Source organism: Dama dama, chromosome 14 (genome assembly GCF_033118175.1).
Source record: "Dama dama isolate Ldn47 chromosome 14, ASM3311817v1, whole genome shotgun sequence".
In the NCBI taxonomy this organism is placed as follows: Eukaryota; Metazoa; Chordata; class Mammalia; order Artiodactyla; family Cervidae; genus Dama; species Dama dama.
This window is the reverse complement of record NC_083694.1, coordinates 28,376,100-28,398,623: the sequence shown is the minus strand read 5'-3', so window position 1 is coordinate 28,398,623 and position 22,524 is coordinate 28,376,100. Positions and strand designations below refer to the sequence as shown.

Below are 22,524 nucleotides of genomic sequence, written 5' to 3'. Positions count from 1 at the left end.
CAGCACAGACTCTGGAGCCTGTCAGCCTAGGTTTGAGTTTCAATTCTGACAGCTGTTTGACCTGAGAAGTACTTAACCTATCAGTGCTTTGGCTTGCTCACCCATAAAATAGAGGTGCTAATAATAACTACCTAAGAGGATTGTTGTGAGGATAAATGTATCGATATATACAGGGCACAGAGTAAGACTGTATGAATATTTGCTTTTATTCTCACACTCTGTTGTTATGGTTATTCCTCACAATAAGTGTAATCATTCTATGAAGGCATGTATTTGAACCTAAATATTTTTTGGAATTTTATGTTTTTTTAAATCATGCTTCATAACATCTGTTTTAACATACAAATAGTTCCCACCTCAATTTTTGGAGTCAGTTGATGTTACCAGGAAATGTTCACTTATCATCCTATGAATTTACAGATCCCTGGTTAACTTTTTTTTTCCTTGTTTTCTCTTTTTCTGTTAAGTATTTATTCATTATGTCTGACTATGTATGTTATACACATGTGCTCTCCAATAGCCTGTAAGTTCTTCTCAAGGAAGCATTCTGTCTTGATAATGATGACAAATGACAAATGTAACAATTATTCATCACAATATCATGCATCTTGCTATCATTAGAATTTTGTAATTAGTCCATCAAATATTTTAATATTGTGATTCAAGTATAAATCATAGCTGGAAGTGCCATCCAACATTATTTCTACTCAGTAGTTTGGGTGATATCCTGTAATCTACCCACTGCTTTATACTTGGGCTTCCCCGGTGGCTCAATTGGTAAAGGATCTGCCTGCAGTGTGGGAGACCTGGATTTGATCCCTGGGTTGGGAAGATCTGCTGGAAAAGGGCATGGCAACCCACTCCAGAATTCTTGCCTGGAGAATCCGCATGGACAGAGGAGCCTGGCAGGCTGCAATCCATGGGGTTGCAAAGAGACACACACAACTGAGCGACTAAGCACATTAAAAATCTACCAAATACTTAATTCTTCTCAGGATTTCCAATACCAAGCTTACACACTGAAGGAGAATGTTCATTCAACAGACAATTCTTGAGTGGTTTCTTTGCATCTAGCACTAGCCTAGGCACTAGAAAGATGTTTTTAAAAGTGGCAGTGTATGGTAATTAACAGGGCATATTCCAGATTCACATAAACCTCGGTTCAAATCTCAGTCCTGCTTCTTTCTTGCTATATAAATTTTGAGCAAGTTACTCATTTCCCTTTATGTTTCCATGAGAATGAAATGAAATAAGATACATAAAGTGTTAGTGTAATACCTGGCATTCATTAAATGTTGATAAATAATCACATATAATCTGCAGCTGTTTTAGGACAACAGAATAGGAACAATTATCCAGTAGACTTGGATTTTAACTGTCACATTGGGACAGAAAAGGAGGCCTTAAGTTCAAGCCAAGGAACCTGAACAGGGCATTGGAACTGAGAGCTGCACATACAGCCAGGACCCCGAAGGTCTCAGTTCTCCAGTGATAGATTTAGGGGAAGGGGCTGTCTGCCTAGTAGCAAAGAGATAAGGAGTTTTTCTGTCTCTGCCTTGATACTCTGTTGGAAAGTGGCTTCTTTTTGGGTTTGTAATCATGAGTCTATTAACTCTGAAGTTTGAGGTTCATATTAATGCTTTCCTCAGTTAAGAATTAATACAATAATTGGCCCTGGCTGGTAACATAACCAGGGATACCTGGGAAAAGCTAAAGCAGTCTGGAAGAAGTGATCCTTAAATCTACCTATGCAAGATCCCTACAGAGCAGTTTATCCAAAATCACAAAATAATTCACCACGATCAAGTCAACAGAAACAACAAACAATAGATTCAGACTCCTAAGAATGAGTATCTTCTTTATAATTATATGCTTATAATATTTTAATAAAATTAATAAAATGGGATAAAAAGGAAAAAGGTGCTATCAAAAAGTTAAAGTTATTTTAAATAGTACCGTATGACTTCTGAAAATAAAAATCACAAAAATAAACGGAGCAAACAAATTAAGCAACAGATTTTATACAGTTGAAGAAAGTAGTTGTTTACTGGATGTTATATGAAGTTTGATTTGGAATTCAAGCCCCCAATCTCAATACAAAAATATAAAGAGAAATTATAAAAGAGTCAGTGATGTAGGTCATACAGTAAGGAAATCTAATGTACATCGAATAGTAATTTTTTTCTTTTTTTATTTTTAATTGAAGGATAATTGCTTTACAAAATTTTGTTTTTGCCAACTCTCAACATGAGTCAGCCGTAGGTATACATATATCCCCTTCCTGTTGACCCTCCCTCCCATCTCCCTCCCCACCCCACCCCTCTGGGTTGTTGCAAGAATGCCTTCTGTGCATAAACAAAATCCATGTTTGTCGTATTCTCTCTTAGAATCATTGCCTTCACATTGTATAGTAATCGAGCATTTGTTTTTCTTGATTTTCTTTTTATATCCTTTTAGTTGTGTTATATAGGGCTTCTCTGGTAGCTCCGCTGGTAAAGAACCTGCCTGCAATGCAGGAGACCCCGGTTCAGTTCCTGGGTCAGGAAGATCCGCTGGAGAAGGGATAGGCTACCCACTCCAGTATTCTTGGGTTTCCCTGGTGGCTCAGACAGTAAAGCATCCGGCTGTAATGCGAGAGTCTTGGGTTTGATCCCTGGGTTGGGAAGATCCCCCGGAAAAGGGAATAGCTATCCAACTCCAGTATTCTGGCCTGGAGAATTCCATGGACTGTATGGTCCATGGGGTTGCAAAGAGTCAGACACGATTGAGCCACTTTCACTTTCATGTGAGCTTCCTTGCTAGCTCAGTGGGTAAGAATCTGCCTACAATGCAGGAGACCCCAGTTCGATTCCTAGGTCGGGAAGATCTGCTGGAGAAGGGATAGGCTACCCACTCCTGTATTCTTGGGCTTCCCTTGTGGCTCATCTGGTAGAGAATCTGTTATATAATTTGTTGTGTTTTTGTTATTTTTTAATTTATTTTTTTATTGAAGTATAGTTGATTTACAGTGTGTGCTGTATAGCAGAGTGGCTTAGTTACGCACATATATACATTGTTTTTTTATATTCTTTTCTGTTATGGTTTATCCCAGGATATTAAATATAGTTCCCTGTGCTATACAATAAGACCTTGTTGTGTATCCATTTTATATGTAATAGTTTGCATCTATGTCTTTTGTTACATTTTTTCTCTTCTTAAGACCTAAGTTTTCTATGACCTTTCAATTTATTAAGAGTAAATTCCTTATTGTGAGATAGTGCTTTTTATTCTTATTAAATAAAACATTCTAGCTTACCTTTGTACATATTATCATATAGAAATTATTTAGAAAGATTACTATGCAGGCATCTTCAGTTCAGTTCAGTCACTCTGTTGTGTCTGACTCTTTGTGACCCCATGGACTGCAGCACACCAGGCCTCCCTGTCCATTGCCAGCTCCCAGAGTTTACTCAGATTCATGTCCATTGAGTCGATGATGCCATCCAACCGTCTCATCCTCTGTCATCCCCTTCTCCCGCCTTCAATCTTGCCCAGCGTCAGGGTCTTCTCAAATGAGTCAGTTCTTCTTATCAGGTGGCCAAAGTATTGGAGTTTCAGCTTCAGCATCAGTCCTTCCAATGAATATTCAAGACTGATTTCCTTTGGGATAGACTGATTTGATCTCCTTGCTGTCCAAGGGACTCTCAAGAGTCTTCTCCAACACATAGTTCAAAAGCATCAATTCTTTGGCACTCAGCTTTCTTTATAGTCCAACTCTCACATCCATACATGACTACTGGAAAAACTATAGCTTTGACGTGGTGAACCTTTGTTGGCAAAGGAATGTCTCTGCTTTTTAATATGCTGTCTAGGTTGGTCATAACTTTTCTTCCAAGGAGCAAGCATCTTTTAATTTCATAGCTGCAGTCACCATCTGCAGTGATTTTGGAGCCCCAAAAAATAAAGTCTGACACTGTTTCCCCATCTATTTCCCATGAAGTGATGGGACCAGATGCCATGATCTTAGTTTTCTGAATGTTGAGTTTTAAGCCAGCTTTTTCACTCTCCTCTTTCACTTTCAAAAAGAGGCTCCTCAGTTCCTCTTCACTTTCTGCTATAAGGGTGGTGTCATCTGCATATCTGAGGTTATTGTATTTCTCCCAGCAATCTTGATTGAAGCTTGTGCTTCCTCCAGCCGACCGTTTCTCATGATGTCCTCTGCATAGAAGTTAAATAAGCAGGGTGACAGTATACAGCCTTGACGTACTCCTTTCCCTATTTGGAACCAGGCATCTTACTTGTCACAATTACTATTCAACATTTCTTAAGTACCAGGAATATTTTGAATATGGGAAAGTACCCAAAAGGGGGGACAACATGATCCTGAAAATAGGCTATAACCAAGTACTTACAAATTAGTTTTAAAAGCTTTTAGTATGTATTTCTTTCACTAGGTATTTACCTTGTTAAATTATAGTGATAATAATGTCTGTACTCAGGGAATGCTAACCGAATAACTAGTATTAGCAAGAAAGAATCATAAATGGAGTGGTTCGCTATGAGCCATGACTTTGGCTATGGTGGCACTATCAGTGCAGTATAATGGAGAGCAACATGGTCTAATAGAAATAGAATGTGAGCCATATATAGAATTCTGTTTTCTAGTAACATTAGAAAAGTGTTTGAAAAGATGAAACTAATTTTTTTAATTTATTTTTAAAAGGTGAGATTAATTTTAATAATAGTTTATTTAATCCATTAGATCAAAATGTTATTTTAGCATGTAATAAACATTTAAAATTATTAAAGGTCTATTATTTTACATTCTTGCCATTCCCAATAAGTCTTTGAAATATGGTGTTTATTTTACAAATATAGCACATCTCAATTTGGACACATTTTTTTATTGGCAATGTTTGATCTATATTTAAATTTCCTAAAATTTAGGTGAAAAAGCAGATTCACATACCCAGTTTACTCCAAACATGCATATTTTTTTCAATAATTGAATCAACAACTGTTTTAGAATTTAAATTAATTAAAATTAAAGTAAAAATTGAGTTCCTTAGTCTCACTGTTCATATTTCAAGTACTCAGGAGCCATATGTAATTAGTGGCTGCCATTGGTTAACATAGATACAGAATATAGCTAACAACTGAAAATGTCAACTAAAGGACCCTGAATCAAGTGTATTATTTTAGATAAATTTTAATGTGAAGGGAATGATATAAATTAGCAAAAATTATTTTATTGCTATTATGGGGATAACATTTTAAGTGAAGTTTATGTCTGAGTGTCATATGGTCTGCATCATTTTCAGAAAAACTATGGAGATAATTGCAAACTTATCTAGTGCTCAGTTTGTGGTCTCCAGGTTGAGATTCTGTTATTTCCTAGAAACTGCCTTATTGCTGTGATTGGTGCTCATTAGTGGGGTATGAAATCTGCCTAGTGGACCTTGAGTAGCATTTAAAGAAAATAAGAAATAGTATTGAACAGAATGGAGAATGTATCAGAGTACTTCATGTGTGTGTAGTCTAACCTTTGCTTCAATTTTTTTATTTTTTATTTTTTAGTGTGTATTTTGTATGCACATGATCTCAATGAAAAAATGAATTGTTAATTTGGGGCTGCAGAATTTTTGAGAATTGTTTTTCTGGGGCATGCTTTTGATTGCTGATATACTAAATATTTCCTACAGGTACATATGTCTAAACAAAGCATTAATCACAGAAAACTGTAGGTTTAGTAATGAGGTATAAGTAGTATTAGAACACATCAAGTGAGAAAGCTGGCAAAACGTAAAGTGACATGTAGTTACCTTCATAGACACAACGTAGGCTTGTAGTGAATTTCTTCCTCAATTCTGAGTTATTATGAGTAGGCAGATTTGAATTTATGGTTAATAGAATATGTTATTGATTTGGTAATTTGTCTTCTTCTAAATTTTGGTTTGACTGTAAGTCATCAAATGTAAACTTGGGGTTGCATCTTAATTTTTAAGAAGAATCTTGGCGTCTTGCAAAGGTAAAAGTAAGTGTAGTGTTTAGGCCTCATTTACATGAATTACAGAAAAATGGCACTCAAAATCTTCTTAAAGCATTTTAATAAAAAAATTTGATATTATATATTTACCCATTCCTATAAATTAATGTTTTAATTTTAGTGACACTTGATATTTAGTCTTGCCAGATAATCCATTAAGATGTATCAAAAAATGAAGTCAAATAAATTTAAATTTAAAAAAAAAAAGAAGTCAGGGACTTCCCTGATGACTCAGATAGTAAAAGAAAAAAAAAAAATGAAGTCAAATCATACCAGGGAGTGAAATTGTTTTTTTGACAAAATGTAGATTTGTTAGTCTATTTATTTAAAGCTGCTTCCTCAGAGTTTTTTCAAGTTTTATGTAAGCCTCATGAATAGTTTGCTTGAAATTCTTCAGCGTGGAGTCAACATGTCAAATAACTTTTATGCAGCGTACATATTTGGTATGCTCTTTTGCCACAAGAGGCTGAAAACTTGGGCAGCACTTACTATCATGCTTTAAAAAGGCAAAAACTGGCAAAAATTATGCCCGAGTCAGTGCTATTCAGTCACTGCACTGTGTCACTGTTTCTTTTGTGAGAATTGGTGCAGTCACAGGGCCTCTTACATAACAGACATACAATTTAGATACAACAAATAACTTAGATTGCCATTTCAACTGTACTTCTAACCTCCAATGTTGTTGTTAGTCGCTAAGTCGTGTCCAACTCTTTAGCGACCCCATGAACTGTCGCCCACCAGTCTCCTCTGTCTAGGGGATTTCCTAGGCAAGAATACTGGAGTGGGTTACCATTTTCTTCTCCAGGGGATCTTCCCAACCTGGGGATTGAACCCGCATCTCCTTCATTGGCAAGCGGGTTCTTGACCACTAAGCCACTAGGAAAGCCAGTATAATATTAGGGCACATTTTAAGGTACTGTGGTTAACTGAGGCTTCCTGCTATGATTTCCTCTTGGCTTTTATGTAGCGCAGTAACAGGTATACATGCATATCAGCTTTTTGAAATGCTGTCAGTGTAGCATTGAGGGAAAGGAAAGAGGAGGAAGAAGAGACAAAAATAACACTTTAATTTATAACTGTTTCTAAAAGCAGTAGGACTATACTAATTTGACATCCCGTTAAAAATATTATCCTACTGCTTAAAGTGTTACATATGAAATTTGTTAGAAATGAAGATAGAAGCCAAATATTATGTAATAGTTTCCTTTACCTCTCAGAGTATGGGCAGAGGAGTATATAGAAATCCGTGTGCCTTACTGCTTTTCAGAGGGAAACTGTAGAAAATAAGTCCCGTACTCCTTCATATATACATATGTACATATATACACTGCAGAAAACTATATTTGGAAGAAACTCTGTGCATGCATGCCGTAGAGGTATACATTATATCTTACAGAATATAGAAGTCAGAGAAGACAAATTGGAGTGACTTTTGCACCAAGCCACAAAGAATTGATCAGTGTCTAATAATAATTACAGAACATTCATACTTAAAAGTATTAGTATTAGAAAATAGTTTACAAAGTGGGCTTTTGAGAATTAAACTAAATTTTCAATAATAAAACATCATTACAAAATAATAGGAGGCAAAATGTCTCTAGACCCAAAGAAATAAGACACACTTTACTGGTAATAGATATTTAACATAAATAGTATATTAGTATATACATTTTTGTTTTTTAAGTTCTCAACTGAAGAAGGTGGGCTAGATAATAAATTGCTTATTGTGTGAATCCAGCAGTTCCCAGGGAAAGAGAGAACTTCCAGGAACTTGAGCTTCTTGGTTGGTAGAAGTGTGTCCTCTATTATAGGGTAAGATTCTTATCTGAGGTATACCACAGCTGGAGCGAAATATTGACTTGCTTTTGCGCCATTGTCCATAGAGCATAATTAATGAGTGCAGCCTCAGGATCACAAACATTCCATGTTCTATTTCTAAATTTATTAGCTGACCTTTGACGAGATTATGAAACTTAGTTTCTTCATTAGTATAATAGAACTAAAAATTAGCCATGTGCTAGAGAAATTGTGAGAATTGAATAGAGTGTTGGTTTGAACAGTTTAACTGGCACATGATGCTTGATAAAGTTGCAAAATGTGATTTGTGATTTTATACTCACCAGGGAACCTTAATCACTAATTTCTAGATATCTTTATCATCTGAAATGGTGTATAGAAGAGATAGTTAGAAGTCACAGGAGCTTGCTGAGATATCCCTATCATAAATCAATACTTCAGCATTCTCAAATGATGCTGCTTGGTGTTAATCTGTTATTAGGAACCTAATAATTTTCAGGAGGTTTAGAAAAGCTCTGTTTCTGAACCTTAAGCCACTCGAATAAACCTGCTACCATGCCCATCTGTGAGATTTTGGGGGCAGTATTTATGGCTGACTTTCATGAACATTTACTGTGGGCCAGGTACTCTGCTTACATGCTTTACCTGCCATGTCATCTAAGCCTCACAAATGACTCTGAGGTAGGTATTACAGTTCTTCACTTTTACAAAGAGAAAATTAAAGCTTAGAGATGCTAGGTAATTTGCCTAAGGTCACATAGACAGTTTGTTAAATGGCAGAGCCAGAAATTGAGCCTTGATCTGCCTGTGTTCTCAGACATTATGCTGAACTGCGCAGGATTCAATTCAGAAAGACCTGGTTTCAGATTCAATTCCACTTATTTCTAGGAATAAATATGATTTTAATCAAGATATTTTTGCCTTTCCGAGCCCCAGAGTCTTCATCTCAAACACAGTATGAATACCTCCACGTAGGCCTGTTTGGAGGATTAGAAATCAGATCCATGAAGCACCTGGCACAACCTCTGACACCTGACAGACTCAGCGAGAGGTGACTGTTGTTTGGGGCTCCAGATCGCTTTCTGCCTTCCGCCTTGGCAAGAGATCTCTGTGTCTCTTTCAGATAAAAATAAACCTTTATGCTTCCAACTGCAGACACATGCCAGAAAATAACTTCATTGTTTACATTAGAAAACAGCTGAGGCTGTTGACAGTTTTAGGAACCGACATTTCTCTTACATAGCCACATAAAATTTTCACTATTTTTACTTTAATTGTGGTAAAAATATATGACAAAAATATGCCATTTTAACCATTTTTAAGTCTGCGGTTCAGTGGTACTGTTGTGTAACTGTTACCACTGTCTCTTTCCAGATCTTGCCCATCATTCTAAGCAAAATCTCTGTAGCCATTAAGCAGTAACTTCCTCCCTTGCCCTCAGACCTTCTAATCTAGTTTCTATCTCTATCCATTTGCCTGTTATGAGTATTACATATAAGTGAAACCATATAGTATTTATCCTTTTGTGTCAGGCTTACTGTTTTTAAGGTTCATTCATGATGTGGCATGTATCGGAACTTTATTCCTTTTTATGGTTGAATAACATTCTGTTGTGTAAATATGTTATATTTTGCTTATCTCTTCATCCATCATGGGACACCATATTAGCTACATGCACTTTTAAGCTCTTATTAGAATTTGGATTTTCTCATGATAGAGATCCTGAAAATACTTTATTAATCACTTTTCAATTAAAAATTATATTCTAGTTTGAATTCATTTTAGGTCTAAACTAAGTTATTCTTAGTCAAGTTAAGTCATTTTACTTTTTATATTATGTATCTGTTAATGAAGAAATATAGTATATACTTTAAGGAAAATGATACCAGCCAGATTTAGATATTTTTTATATTTGATAAGCAGTACTGAATCAGCTAAAATATTCCAGTTGTAAGATAATTGAAAGCATGTGATACAGTCAGTGTAGGGTTCATGTTTTGTTTTATACTTTGTTTTCCTGTTTTTTAAAAAAAATTACTTAAATATAATATTTATTTACTGTATATATTTGCTGTTTCTAAAGAGCAAATCGCATTTCTATTTATTAAAGAATTTACAAAATTCTTATCACTGTGTTTTTCTCAAAATTGCTGAATTATATTTGATTCAAACCCAAAGCAAAACTTGGCAAGCATAAAATACCTAAATCTGGCTGGCATCATTTGTCTTAAAATATGATATACTTTTGGATGAGAAGAAGGGGAAAAAAACATGACTGATACAAGGCTTAAAGTCTTATCTGTAAGTCTTTAAAATGTTACAAGGATTCTTGGAGTAGATTTACATTTTTTCCAAGTCTAAACTAAATAGCCTAGAGTTAATCATGATACTCTCTTATTTTAAACTGAATAAAAGAAATTTGCTGGCAATTCTAAATTACTGAATTTTCAGGGCTTATTTTTAGAAAGTAAATTATGTAATGAGAATATATGCTACCTGAATTTTCCCCCATATACCTTTTAAAAAATTTATCTTAAAACTATTTTTAAATGTTTTCATTTGTAAATATTGCTGCTGCTTGGCCATATAAGGACTTATACAAGTAACTTTCACTTGTCTGTTAAGTGTCCAGGGATAAAATGAATGATTGGTTTTAGCAGACAGCCTTATTTAACCAATAATTTCTTTCATCAAGGAGGTGGTCCCAGCATTTTGCATCATTAGAATATCTTGAGAACTTCAAAAAATACATCGGTATTTAGGCTTAGTTCCCAGAAATTTTGATTTCATAGGTCTACAGTAGAAATTGGACAAGCTCCACAGGTAATAAACATGCACCCAGGATTTAGAACCATTGTATTCAAGCAGGAACCAGATCAGGCGGGGTAGGGTTGTAAGAAAAGTAGAAATAGGGGTGAGCCTTTGTCATTTCTGTCTCTTCCATATTTACAGTAAAACAGTCCAGGAGAAGAGGAAAATCAAAGATCACTGAAAATCCAGAGTTCAGAAAATGAACTAGATTTTTCTTTTTGTCATTGTAGACATTGAAGGACTTTAATGAAACTTAAATGGTTCAACAAAAGATGTTCTAATGGATGACAGCGAAACTCCTGCATGTAATCTGCAGATAGAACCACAAGATGGATGTCATCCTGGTGACGGCGTGGAAAGTATAGTAACATGCTTGCCTTCTGCATCAGATGAAAATGAAAATCAACTTGATGGGGATGGGCTTGAGCTTCTGACCAGCAGTGGCAGTGCAATGGGCAGACCTGAAGTGTTTCGGCAGGACAGTCTGAACAATAATGAGAGCTGCACGCCCGGCTGTGAGGCGGCTGCAGGTGAGAGCTCGGAAAACACGGCTCGTGAAAGCCCCAGAGACAGGCAGCCCTTCTCGAGAAAGGACCACAGGCTACCTGGAAGCAGAAGCTCCAGAAGCAAAAGAGGCACTGTAAGGAAGATACCACAAGGTATTTGTTTTTAATTATTATTTTCAACTAAGAATAAACAGTCTTCCCATCCCATACTGTGTGTATTGTCCTGCTTCTTGCTTTTCTTCTCTTAATATGTTCCAGAGCTGGTTCTGTGATAGCACATGCAAACCACAGCTGTGTGGCATGCCATGTATGTGACGTGTGTCTCTATGGTGTTCACTGTACGGGGGTACCATGGAGTGTTTAACACTTTATGGCTATTCCCAGCATTCTACAATAAATGTGTTGAAGTTGGCATTTTTTGTACCTGTCTTCTCACTAGATGCTTTTTATGTATATATATATATAGCCTTTTCCTATATCTATTAGACCATTTTCTACCAATATCAGCATTAAAAATTTCCTTCCGTTGTCACTTTGGCTTTGATTTCTAACCAGTGAGTTTATGGGCTAGTCCAGTCTTATACAGATTTTTTTGGATCTTTACATCTTACTTCATTGATGTATAGGGATATACATCATATAACAATGTTGAGTAAGACATCTAGCTTTATATTACTTTGGTTACAGAGTATTTTTCATCTGGCATATAATTTGCCAGTTAAAATTTGGAGCTATGGACTTTTTTTTGCCTGAATGACAAGGCACCCATGGGAAAAGGCAGCCTCTGGTTATTTTTTTATCAGAACCATGTGGGGTCTAGAGAGTTCTGGACACCTTAGTCTGGGACACCTTAGTGTAGCACCACTTTACCTACACCTCCAGCCTGTGTGAGGCTCTGGAGAACAAAATGGACTGTCTCATCTGCTCTCTTCTACTTCTTTGGCTGATTGAGAAATATGGTCAGTCTGTCCATATCCTGTTTTTTATTTGTATTTGTTTATTTGGAGTAAAATGTGAAACTTTTCAGTTTCTACAAATCCTTGGTTATTCAGTAGGGCAATTTGACAACTTTTTACTGTAACTCATCATTTGGCTTTCCAATTAACGGATCCCTTTTTCTTTGCTTTTTCTTAGTAAACTTAACACAAAAAAAATTTTGATGAGAGATTTGAAAGCATTTTCTTAAAAGACCTCTAAGTGTAAACAGATGATATATACAGTACTATTTGTATGTAAATTGCTTTCTTCTGTAAACATAAGTCAAGAGTTATTTGTTCCTCTCTAATGTGACCTTGTGATGCTTTTAAGAACGGAGACCTAGTTGCATATGTGTAACAGTCAGTCATAGCTTCAAGAGTGATGGCTCCTTTTATTTCTTCCATGATCTTCTTCCAGTTATCCTAGGTGTGATTGTATAATTTCAAGTTATTTAGTACTTATTATCCAGTGAGTAGACATGTGTAGAATTAGTATCCCTAATGTATTTGAAATATATGATTTCTAAAACTTAGGGACACTTTTTATACAGATTATTTTTAAAATTATTTTATATACCTTTAATAAAATGAGTTTAAGAGTATAAAAAAACTGAATTATGAGTTGTAAAACCTAAGTTCAAATCTTATTACTTCTGGTTCTTGGTCACTTGGTGAGTCTTAACCATTCTGTATTTTAGTTTCCACATGTGTGTAATGATGATGTTCATCTACATATATCTATAAAATTCCTTTGTGAACTATGAATTTCTCAGATTTCTGAATTGAGATGGTACAGTCTAAACTCAATTAAAATTTGGTAATTCCTCTCTAGTGTATCTGTTGAGTTTTTCATGTGTAAGCAATACATTGGTACATTTTTGTTTTTAAACATCATCTTTAACTGGAGTACTGCAAAAGCCCTCTGCAAACATTTCTTCCATCTTATGTTTTGCTAATCCATTCTGCATGTTAGGATTAAAAAGGCAGAGAGTTTATAGTTAGAGATCTAGACATGGGCATATTTAGTCTTTTCAGTATTTAATTCCAAGATCCTACATAAATAAAGTCTCACAATTTTGCAGATAAGTACTTTTCTTATCAGAAAAGTAGAATAGCTTCTCAAATGTGATTTGAAAGACATATAAAACATGATGTTCAATCCCAGACCTGAAGTAAGTTTTTTATAGCTGGGTGCCCTTTCAACAGTTGTTTTTTGGAAATAAACATTAAGGTGAATTTATTTACTATTATGCTTACAGGTGGTGCTAGTGGTAAAGAACCCGCCGGCCAGTGCAGGAGACCTAAGAGATGTGGGTTCAATCCCTGAGTCGGGAAGATCCCCTGGAGGAGGGCATGGCAGCCCACTCCAGTATTCTCGCCTTTAGAATCCCATGGACAGAGGAGCCTAGCAGGCTACAGTCCATAGGGACTCAACAGACACAACTGAAGTGACTTAGCACACATGCACACATTAGGCTTAATTTGTAGTAATTTTTCATGTATCCAGTAGCTAGCACTAGGGGGAAAAAAATTGGAGTAGTAGTATTAGGAGACATCATTATTTACTGGTTTTCTGGAGGCCGCATTTCTGTAAACATGCTAAAACCTGGAACTTGTCCCCAGGAAAATCTAATTGTCATTATATTATGAGAATTTTTTTTTCCTAAAGAGAGTGGAAGCCCCTTGATGTAGTCAACTAAACAGGGTTTCAAGCTGCATTCCATCAAGTTTTCCCTGTGGCTAAATCTGTTGGAGCTTTAGGTAAATACCCTAAAAACAAGTGAAAATCAATACACTTTTTATGTTTTATTGAATTATAGTTAAAACCAATAAATTTTTAACAGCTTGATTGAGATATAATTCACATACCATGTAATTCACTCATATAATGAAGTGTACAATTCAGTGATTTTTAGTATATTCACAAAGCCATGCAGTCATTACCATGGTCAGTTTTAGACAGTTTAGTTTATTTTCATTACCACAAAAAGAAACTTTCAACAGTCATTCTATTTACTCTGCCCTGAAGCAGGCTATGGGAGCTCTCATGGGCATTCATTTGTTAAATTCCCTTGGAGTTTCATGAAGTTCATTTCTTGAAGTACTTTTTCAGATCTGCTATATATAAAATCTAAATGTTGAGTTTAGGTTACTCAGGCAGTTGTGTGCCCTCAGTGAACCTTTTATATGAAAGGAGAAAGGAAATAATGGTTTCTGAGTTTAAGACAGTCTGGCTGGATACCAAGGTGCTTAAATAATAAGGTAAACTTACAGAACCAGACCGTGGCTTTGTGTGGCTCGTTAAATTTTCTGAAGTTCTGCTTCTTAATGAGCTCAGCAAAGCAAGCAAGCTGAAAGAAGTGCTGTTCTTTCCTCTCAAGATAAGTGTCCTTCGTGGCATCTGAGAAGAAAATAAGGATATTCTTTTGAATATGTTTATGTCAGAGACTGCTATGATGGCACATTCCTACTAAAACACTTAAAACAGGTGATTTAGGTAGTGAAAGGGGTGGTCTTTCAGCCTTGTTTGAGTCCCATCCCCCAAAAGTCATGAAGTATTCATAGTAATTTTCATGTCTTCAGTCGTTCAGTTGTGGCTGACTCTTTGCTACCCTATGAACCATAGCCCGCCAAGGCTCCTCTGTTGTAAAGTAAAGTTGTGGCTATTTTTATGTCTTTCCTTCCTTATAGTGACATTGAAAAAAAAGTCTTCATTGCTGTGATTTCATGTTATGATTCTTAGAACCATTGCATAACTGAAATTCCTCAAATCGCCTGTGTATGCTGATGCCTGTCTTGGCCATGAATTTGGGAAATGAATCAGAAATAAATTTTAATACATGAGTATGCAGTTTCTATGCTCAATTTGCTATGCTTTGTTCCTTCTTCCTTCCAAAATTTCCTCTTTCAAAGGTTCAAGTTAGTGCTATGAAAATAGAAGAGTGTTCAACATTTAAATATCTTCAGTTGTTGGCTAAACACATTTAAGCAGTTAAAAGGAAATATTCCTTCCTTTTCCTTAACACTACATACTAGTGTTATGAGAGACAAGGTTGAAAAATGAGTCAGCTCCTTTCTGACCTAACCTGGGGTCAGAGGGTTATCTTATGTAATTATAGCGTAGTTACTGGGGCAGTGCATTCTCCTCCTATGCCCTCAGGCGGCAGCCTCTGCCTTTAGAGGGAGCAGCACAGGGCTGTGGTTAAGATCTCAGGCTCCAGTCTAGCTGCCCTGTGACCTAAGGTAAGCGACCTGAATCCTCTCAACCTGGGTCCTTATAAACTATTGGCTAAGGATTAAATTAAAGACATAATAGAGTGAACCCAAGCACTTAGGAGACACTCCAAGTAGTAGCACAGTTTTCAAGATTGAATTGTTGTCTGATAGGATAATTATCTTTGTCAACTAAAAAGAAAATTACAGCCTAAAGGTTGAGAATCATACTTTCTTTGACAGACAAAACTGAGAACTTAAGCCCAGGATGCAGCCTCTCATCCAGCTCTGCAGAACTGCTCCAAATAGGTAAGGGAGGAGCCAAGATATATAGGAGTTTTTGCAACAAAGGCCAGGTAGTGGGAATATTACAAGATCACTGTTAATTAAAGAAAACAAGACATCTCAAGTTAAGGAATTTAGTACTTTTCTACAAATGGGAAGATGCAAGGGCTTGCTGAAATCATCCATTTGGTGTGCACCTCAGCTCTCTGGGACCAGTATTCTGTACGTTCTTGTCCTGACTCTCTGGGTACCTCACCGGGGTGGCTGCAGTGCATCCTGTTTCTTTCCTGAGTTCCCTCAGGGTTCACCTTCTGGGCAGCTGTAATGTGATGGCGTGATGGTTTGATGACTGCAACTTCCTGTGTTTACTGATATGGCAGGTGGGATTTTTTTTTTTTCTCTGACAGCCTGTGGGAGCTCTCATGGGCATGCATTTGTTAAATTCCCTTGGAGTTTCATGAAGTTCATTTCTTTTTCACATCTGTTGTATATAAAATCTAGTTTAGTAATTATTAATAGAAGTGAAGCCAAAATTCTGGAACTTAAGAATACAGTGATTGAAATGAAAATTTCACTTAAGGGGATTCAACAGCAGATTTCAGCAAGCAGGAAAAAGAATCCATAAACTATGTCCAGAGGCAAGGATTTAAATTAAAATGCTCTGAAGAATACTACTGTATCATATTTTTGTATGATAGAAACTTTTGAGGTAGACATACTGTTAATTAAGAATCATCACCTCAATCTTTGGGAAGTAATATTATTTTTGTCTTAGAGATGGGGGAAGGGGGAAACACATAACTATTGCAGCCTCATAAAGATACGTTGGTTGAGAAGGAGTTTAAATTCTGTAGAGCTCCTGGAAGACAGTTTGGTAATTCCTTGAAAAGTTAAACATAGAATTATCATTAAATCCACCAATTCTACTTCTAGATATGTACCCAGAATAATTGAAAGGAATGCCTCAGATAGCTGTACACCAGTGTTCAGGGCAGCATTACTCAAAGTAACTAAAAGGTGTTAACACCCCAGATGTCCATTTATAAAATATATGAAGAAAAAAAATATATATATATATGGAAACATTGTTCAGCCTTGAAAGGGGTAATAATCTGATACATGCTGCAACATGGATGAATCTTGAAGACATTGTGCTGAGTGACACAAGCCAGACGAAAAAAGACAAACATTGTGTGACTCTACTTACAAGAGGTACTTAGTCTAGGCAAATTCATGGAGGCAGAAAGTAGAGTAGAGCTGTTGACTTGAAAAAAAAGTACAACCTAGAAGAGAGATTGTTTACTTTGGCAGACTTTCTGAGGATTTAAACCCAGGAGTCAACCTTTTTCCAGAGAGACTGTTCCCAAGAGGTAAGGTAGGAACTGGGAAACAGAGCAGTTTTTGCAACAAAAACCAGATGAAAAATTACCGTTAAATCAAACTACACCTCTCAGGTTAATGAATTTAGTGCTTTTCTATGTATAGGAAGATGTGAGAGTCTGGGCTCACTGAAATCATTCCTTTGATATGCATCATAATTATCTAGGGCCTGTATCTTACTTTTTTCCATCCTAAATCCCCTCAGGATGCACCACTGGGGAGAGGCTGCAGTAGCTGATAGCAGTGGCTGGCAGCTTGTTTGTGTCCATCCTGAGTTCTCTCGGGGCTTACCAGCTGGGCAGCTGCAGGGTCTAATGATGTGATGGCCGCAACATCCTTTGTTTACTGATATGGCAGGCAACGTTTTTCATCCACAGAGGATTCCAGATGTAAAGCAGGAGGGGGATGGGGAGTTAGTGTTTAATGGGTGCAGAGTTTCTGTTTGGGTGATGAAAAGTTCTGCAAATGGTAAGTGGTGATGGTTGAACAACATTGTGAATGTAATGTTACTTTATCGTACAGTTCAAAAGCGTTAAAATGTTAAGTTGTATGTTACATATAAAAAAATCACCAAATAACAATTCATAGAGTTCCAAATTCACTGTCACGGACATATTTAATTTAATTTGATTGCAGCTTGCTGAGTTTTAAAAACAAAGGTTCTTGAACATTTTCTGAGCACTTAGTGTGTGAGTGCCACTGTGATACCTGCTTTGTATGAAATATCTCATTTAATCTTCTTATCAAGTACCACGATTAACCTCAATCTCTAGAGGGGGAATCCAAAAGCACAGAGAGAAGTAACTTGCCCAGGATTGTACTGCTGACAGATGACACTCAGGATTTGATCCGAGGCAGTCTGACTTCAAACTGAGCCTGATAGTTAAACTACGCTATTTGACATTTTCTAATTTTGAAGTGTGTTTAAATGTTCTGTTCATGTCCGACTTAACATGCTTTGCCACAGGACCATTTCACACACACTTTCTGAATGTGTTGCCAGCCATGCTTCTTCAGAACAATTCCTGCTTACCAGCCTTAGCAAGATGAAACACGATCAGAGAAAAGGGTGTTGGTTCACCCTGAAGGAAGTGGTGGAGTTTGGTTTGTTTCATTGTCTCTGAATCCTCAGATTCTTTAGTTGATCTAGCCTCAATGTAGTGAGAGGGACTGGCAACAATTGGGTCAAGGACAGTTTTGTTTTTTATTAATCTAGGATAAAAATACCTTTATGCTAAGTCGCTTCAGTCTTACCTGACTCTTTGTGTCCATGTGGACCATAGAAAACCTACCAGGCTCCTCTGTCCATGGGATTCTCCAGGCAAGAATACTAGAGTGGGTTGCCATGCCCTCCTCCAGGGAATCTTCCCAGCCCAGGGATTGAACCCACTTCTCCTAGAGTTCTTTACCACTAGCACCACGTGGGAATCCCCACTGACATCTTTTAGTCTTCTGGACAGTTTCTTCCCTTTTAGCCAGAGCAAGCTGATTAAAAAAGCCTGAGGACTCCTTTTAACACTAATTGGAAGTTCAAAGTTCAAGCCTCATCAAGTATTCTCTTAAATACATCAAGTCAATCACCATTCCCTGTCCTCTCAAACCGTTTTTTGAACACCTTAGAAATCTTCATCCTGCCTCTTGTTGTCATTTAGTCATTCAGTCATGTTCAACTCTTTGCCACCTCATGGACTGTAGCCCACCAGGCTCCTCTGTCCGTGGAATTTTCCAGGCAAGAATACTGGAGTGGGTTGCCACTTCTTTCTCCAGGGGAAAGATTTTTTTTTTTAAAGCAGTGAATGTAGTTTTGTTTCCAAATATCTTTCTTCGAAAACTCAACATTCTTAGTTGAAAGTAGATAGATCATGGAATTATGAATAAATAGCAGTGTTAATTTCAGTTCAGTTCAGTCCCTCAGTTGTGTCCGACTCTTTGCAACCCCATGGACTGCAGCACACCAGGCCTCCCTGTCCATCACCAACTCCCAGAGTTTACTCAAACTCATGTCCATTGAGTCGGTGATGCCATCCAACCATCTCAACCTCTGTCGTCCCCTTCTCCTCCTGCCTTCAGTCTTTCCCAGCATCAGGGTCTTTTCAAAAGAGTCAGTTCTTTGCATCAGGTGGCCAAAGTATTGACGTTTCAGCTTCAGCATCAGTCCTTCCAATAGCGTTTGCTATGACCAGTACGTTCTCTTGGCAAAACTCTGTTAACCTTTGCCCTGCTTCATTCTATACTCCAAGGCCAAAATTGCCTGTCACTCTGAGTATTTCTTGACTTCCTACTTTTGCATTCCAGTCCCCTATAATGAAAAGGACATCTTTTTTTGGGTGTTAGTTCTAGAAGGTCCTGAAGGTCTTCATAGAACTGTTCAACTTCAGCTTCAGCATTATTGGTTGGGGCATAGACTTGGATTATTGTGACATTGAATGATTTCCCTTGGAAACAGATCATTCTGTCATTTTTGAGATTGCTTCCAAGTGCTGCATTTCGGACCCTTTTGTTGACTATGATGGCTACTCCATTTTTTCTAAGGGATTCTTGCCCACAATAGTAGATATCACGGTCATCCGAGTTAAACTCACCCAGTCCAGTCCATCTTAGTTCGCTGATTCCTAAAATGTCGATGTTCACTCCTGCCATCTCCTGTTTGACCACTTCTAATTTGCCTTGATTCATGGACCTAACATTCCAGGTTCCTATGCAGTGCTGCTCTTTACAGCATCAGACTTTACTTCCATTCCCAGTCACATCCACAACTGGGTGTTCGTTTTGTTTTGTCTCCATCTCTTCATTCTTTCTGGAGTTCGTTCTCCACTGATCTCCAGTAGCATATTGGGCACCTACTGACCCGGGGTATTCATCTTTCAGTGTCCTATTTTTTTGCCTTTTCATACTATTCATGGGGTTCTCAAGGCAAGAATACTGAAGTGGTTTGCCATTCCCTTCTCCAGTGGACCATGTTTTGTCAGAACTCTCCACCATGACCCGTCCATCTTGGGTGGCCCTACATGGCATAGCTCATAGTTTCATTGAGTTAGACAAGGCTGTGGTCCATGTGATCAGATTGGCTAGTTTTCTGTGATTGTGGTTTTCAGTCTGTCTGCCCTCTGATGGAGAAGGATAAGAGGCTTATGGAAGCTTTCTGATGGGAGACACTGACTGAGGGGGAAACTGGGCCTTGTTCTGATGGGCAGGCTTCCCTGATAGCACAGTTGGTAAAGATTCCACCTTCAATGTAGGAGACCCTGGTTCGATTCCTGGGTCAGGAAGATCCACTGGAGAAGGGATAGGCTACCCACTCCAGTATTCTTGGATTTCCCTTGTGGCTCAGCTAGTAAAGAAGCAGCCTGCTATGTGGGAAACCTGGGTTCGATCCCTGGGTTGGGAAGATCCCCTGGAGAAGGGAAAGGCTACCCACTCCAGTATTCTGGCCTGGAGAATATACAGTCCATGGGATCGCAAAGAGTCAGACATGACTGTTTCTTTACCTCTCATCTAAATGAAGTTTCTTAGGAGAGTCCATATAGGGTATATTCCTGTTTAACAGATAGAAAAATAAAGGATTAAAGAGATTGACTTGCCTAGAGTTACAGAACTAGAAAGCAGTTGATTTTTGAATTCACAGCCAGGCACTTGACTTCCAAGCCAAGGCTTTCATTTAATCTCTGATTAATTTCAGTTGCTTCATCTATAATTTCTAATCCCTACTTTATAATGTTGTGAGGATTTAGTGGCATAGTGAATGTGGGCTCGTAGTGTACCCTGTGGTACATAACGTTTAATCCACATTTTCCCCAAGAAGTGTTTTAAGTATGTGCTGTGTGTCAGGCACCGTGCTTACTGTTGATGTCACAGTGATGAAGCATATCTCTACCCTTCAAAAGCTGACTGACCAGGCAGAGGGACCAGCATGAACAAAAAGCAGGTTGTTTTCTAAAGTCACACTAACCTGCGTATAAGAAAGCATCCTTATACTCTGAATAGTAGTAGACAGTATTTGAAATGATTGAACTTTTATTGTTTTAATTTGAAGTATAGTTGTTTTATAATTTTGTGTTAATTTCTGCTATGCAGCAAAGTGATTGAGTTATATAAATAGACATTGTTTTTTAAAATAGTCTTTTCCATTATAGTTTATCATAGGATACTAAAATATAGTTCCCCATCCTATACAGTAGGACTTTGTTTTATATATATATATTAGCTTACATTTGCTAACCCCAGCCTCCTACTCCATCCTTCTCCCAACTCTCTCCCCATTAACCACCACAGGTCAGTTCTCTGTGCCTGTGAGTCTATTTCTGTTTCATAGATAGATTCATTTGTGTTGTATTTTTGATTCCACATACAAGTGATATCATATGATATTTATCTTTCTGACTTACTTCATTTAGTATGATATTCTCTAGTTGTATCCATGCTGCTGCAAATGGCATTATTTCATTTTTTATGGCTGAGTAATATTCCACTGAATGTAGGTACTACATCTTCCTCATTCCTTCATCTGTCAATGGAGTTAGGTTGTTTCCATTTCTTGGCTATTGTGGATAGTTCTACTGTGAACGTAGGGGTGAAATACATTAAGCCTTTAAATAACCTTTCTTCCATCCCCAAACATCCCCATCAGCTTAGTTTACATCATTACTTTCACTGTTTTATCCTAAGTATAGTCATTGCTGCTATCTTTACCTAGACCTGGACGTCTCATTGTAGCATCTTTTCAAACCCCATTTTGCCTGTGATAATTTTTCATTATCTTGATTAATTACTACCTCAAGTACTAGCTATGAGATTTTTGCATTTAAGTTATGTAGTTACATCATTTTCCCTGTCACGTAGAGAAACAGTTAATATCTCTTCAATATATTAACAAATGGCAGATCAATGCTAGATTGTTAAAGGAGAATACTCCCAGTAATTTAGTGTTCGAGTACATTCCTAATGAGTTAAGGTAAAGGGTACCAGCACTGTTCTCCCCCAGGTGTGTCTCTTGACCACTATGAGAGACAGATTCTGAGTTGAATAAAACTATGTGTCAAAACTGACACACAATTCAGTTACGAATTTTATGGTATGATAAATTGAGTAAAATCTCTCAGGTAAAGTTACTCCTCTAATCTCTGGCCCAAGGCAGTTACAAGTAATTTTTTAAGTGTAAAACCTCAATAGGTACATGTTAACTGTGATTTCTATTTTAGAGCTTGACGAAGTTGACAGATATTAAGTGAAATGAAGGCCTATGATTTGACTGTCACCACCCACATATACTTATAAATAGAACTCCAAATTGGTTAACGGCAAGTTTTAACCGTAGCCCACAGATGAAGACAAATAGAATTTTTTGTTCCTGTCTGGACGTATAGATTCATTTCTGATACAAGAAAGCTTCATTTATGTTGAATGACAGTTTGTAGTGAGGGTGAAATTATATGTACCAGTATGTGTTTTGATTTGCTTTTCTCATTAACAATAAATATATCTTTACCATTAAAATATGTCTTTACCATTAAAAGAAAACTTTTAATGTTAT

General features: G+C 37.1%; 1 protein-coding gene across 1 annotated transcript in view; it reads left to right on the top strand.

Moving 5' to 3' along the window:
* CNST (consortin, connexin sorting protein) overlaps positions 1-22,524 on the top strand; it is a 93,681-nt gene that overhangs the window by 23,084 nt on the left and 48,073 nt on the right. Inside the window, exon 2 of the mRNA XM_061160206.1 lies at positions 10,864-11,292. Coding sequence (XP_061016189.1) covers positions 10,914-11,292 — 379 coding nt within the window. The 5' untranslated portion in view covers positions 10,864-10,913. The remainder of the gene's footprint in view (positions 1-10,863; positions 11,293-22,524) is intronic.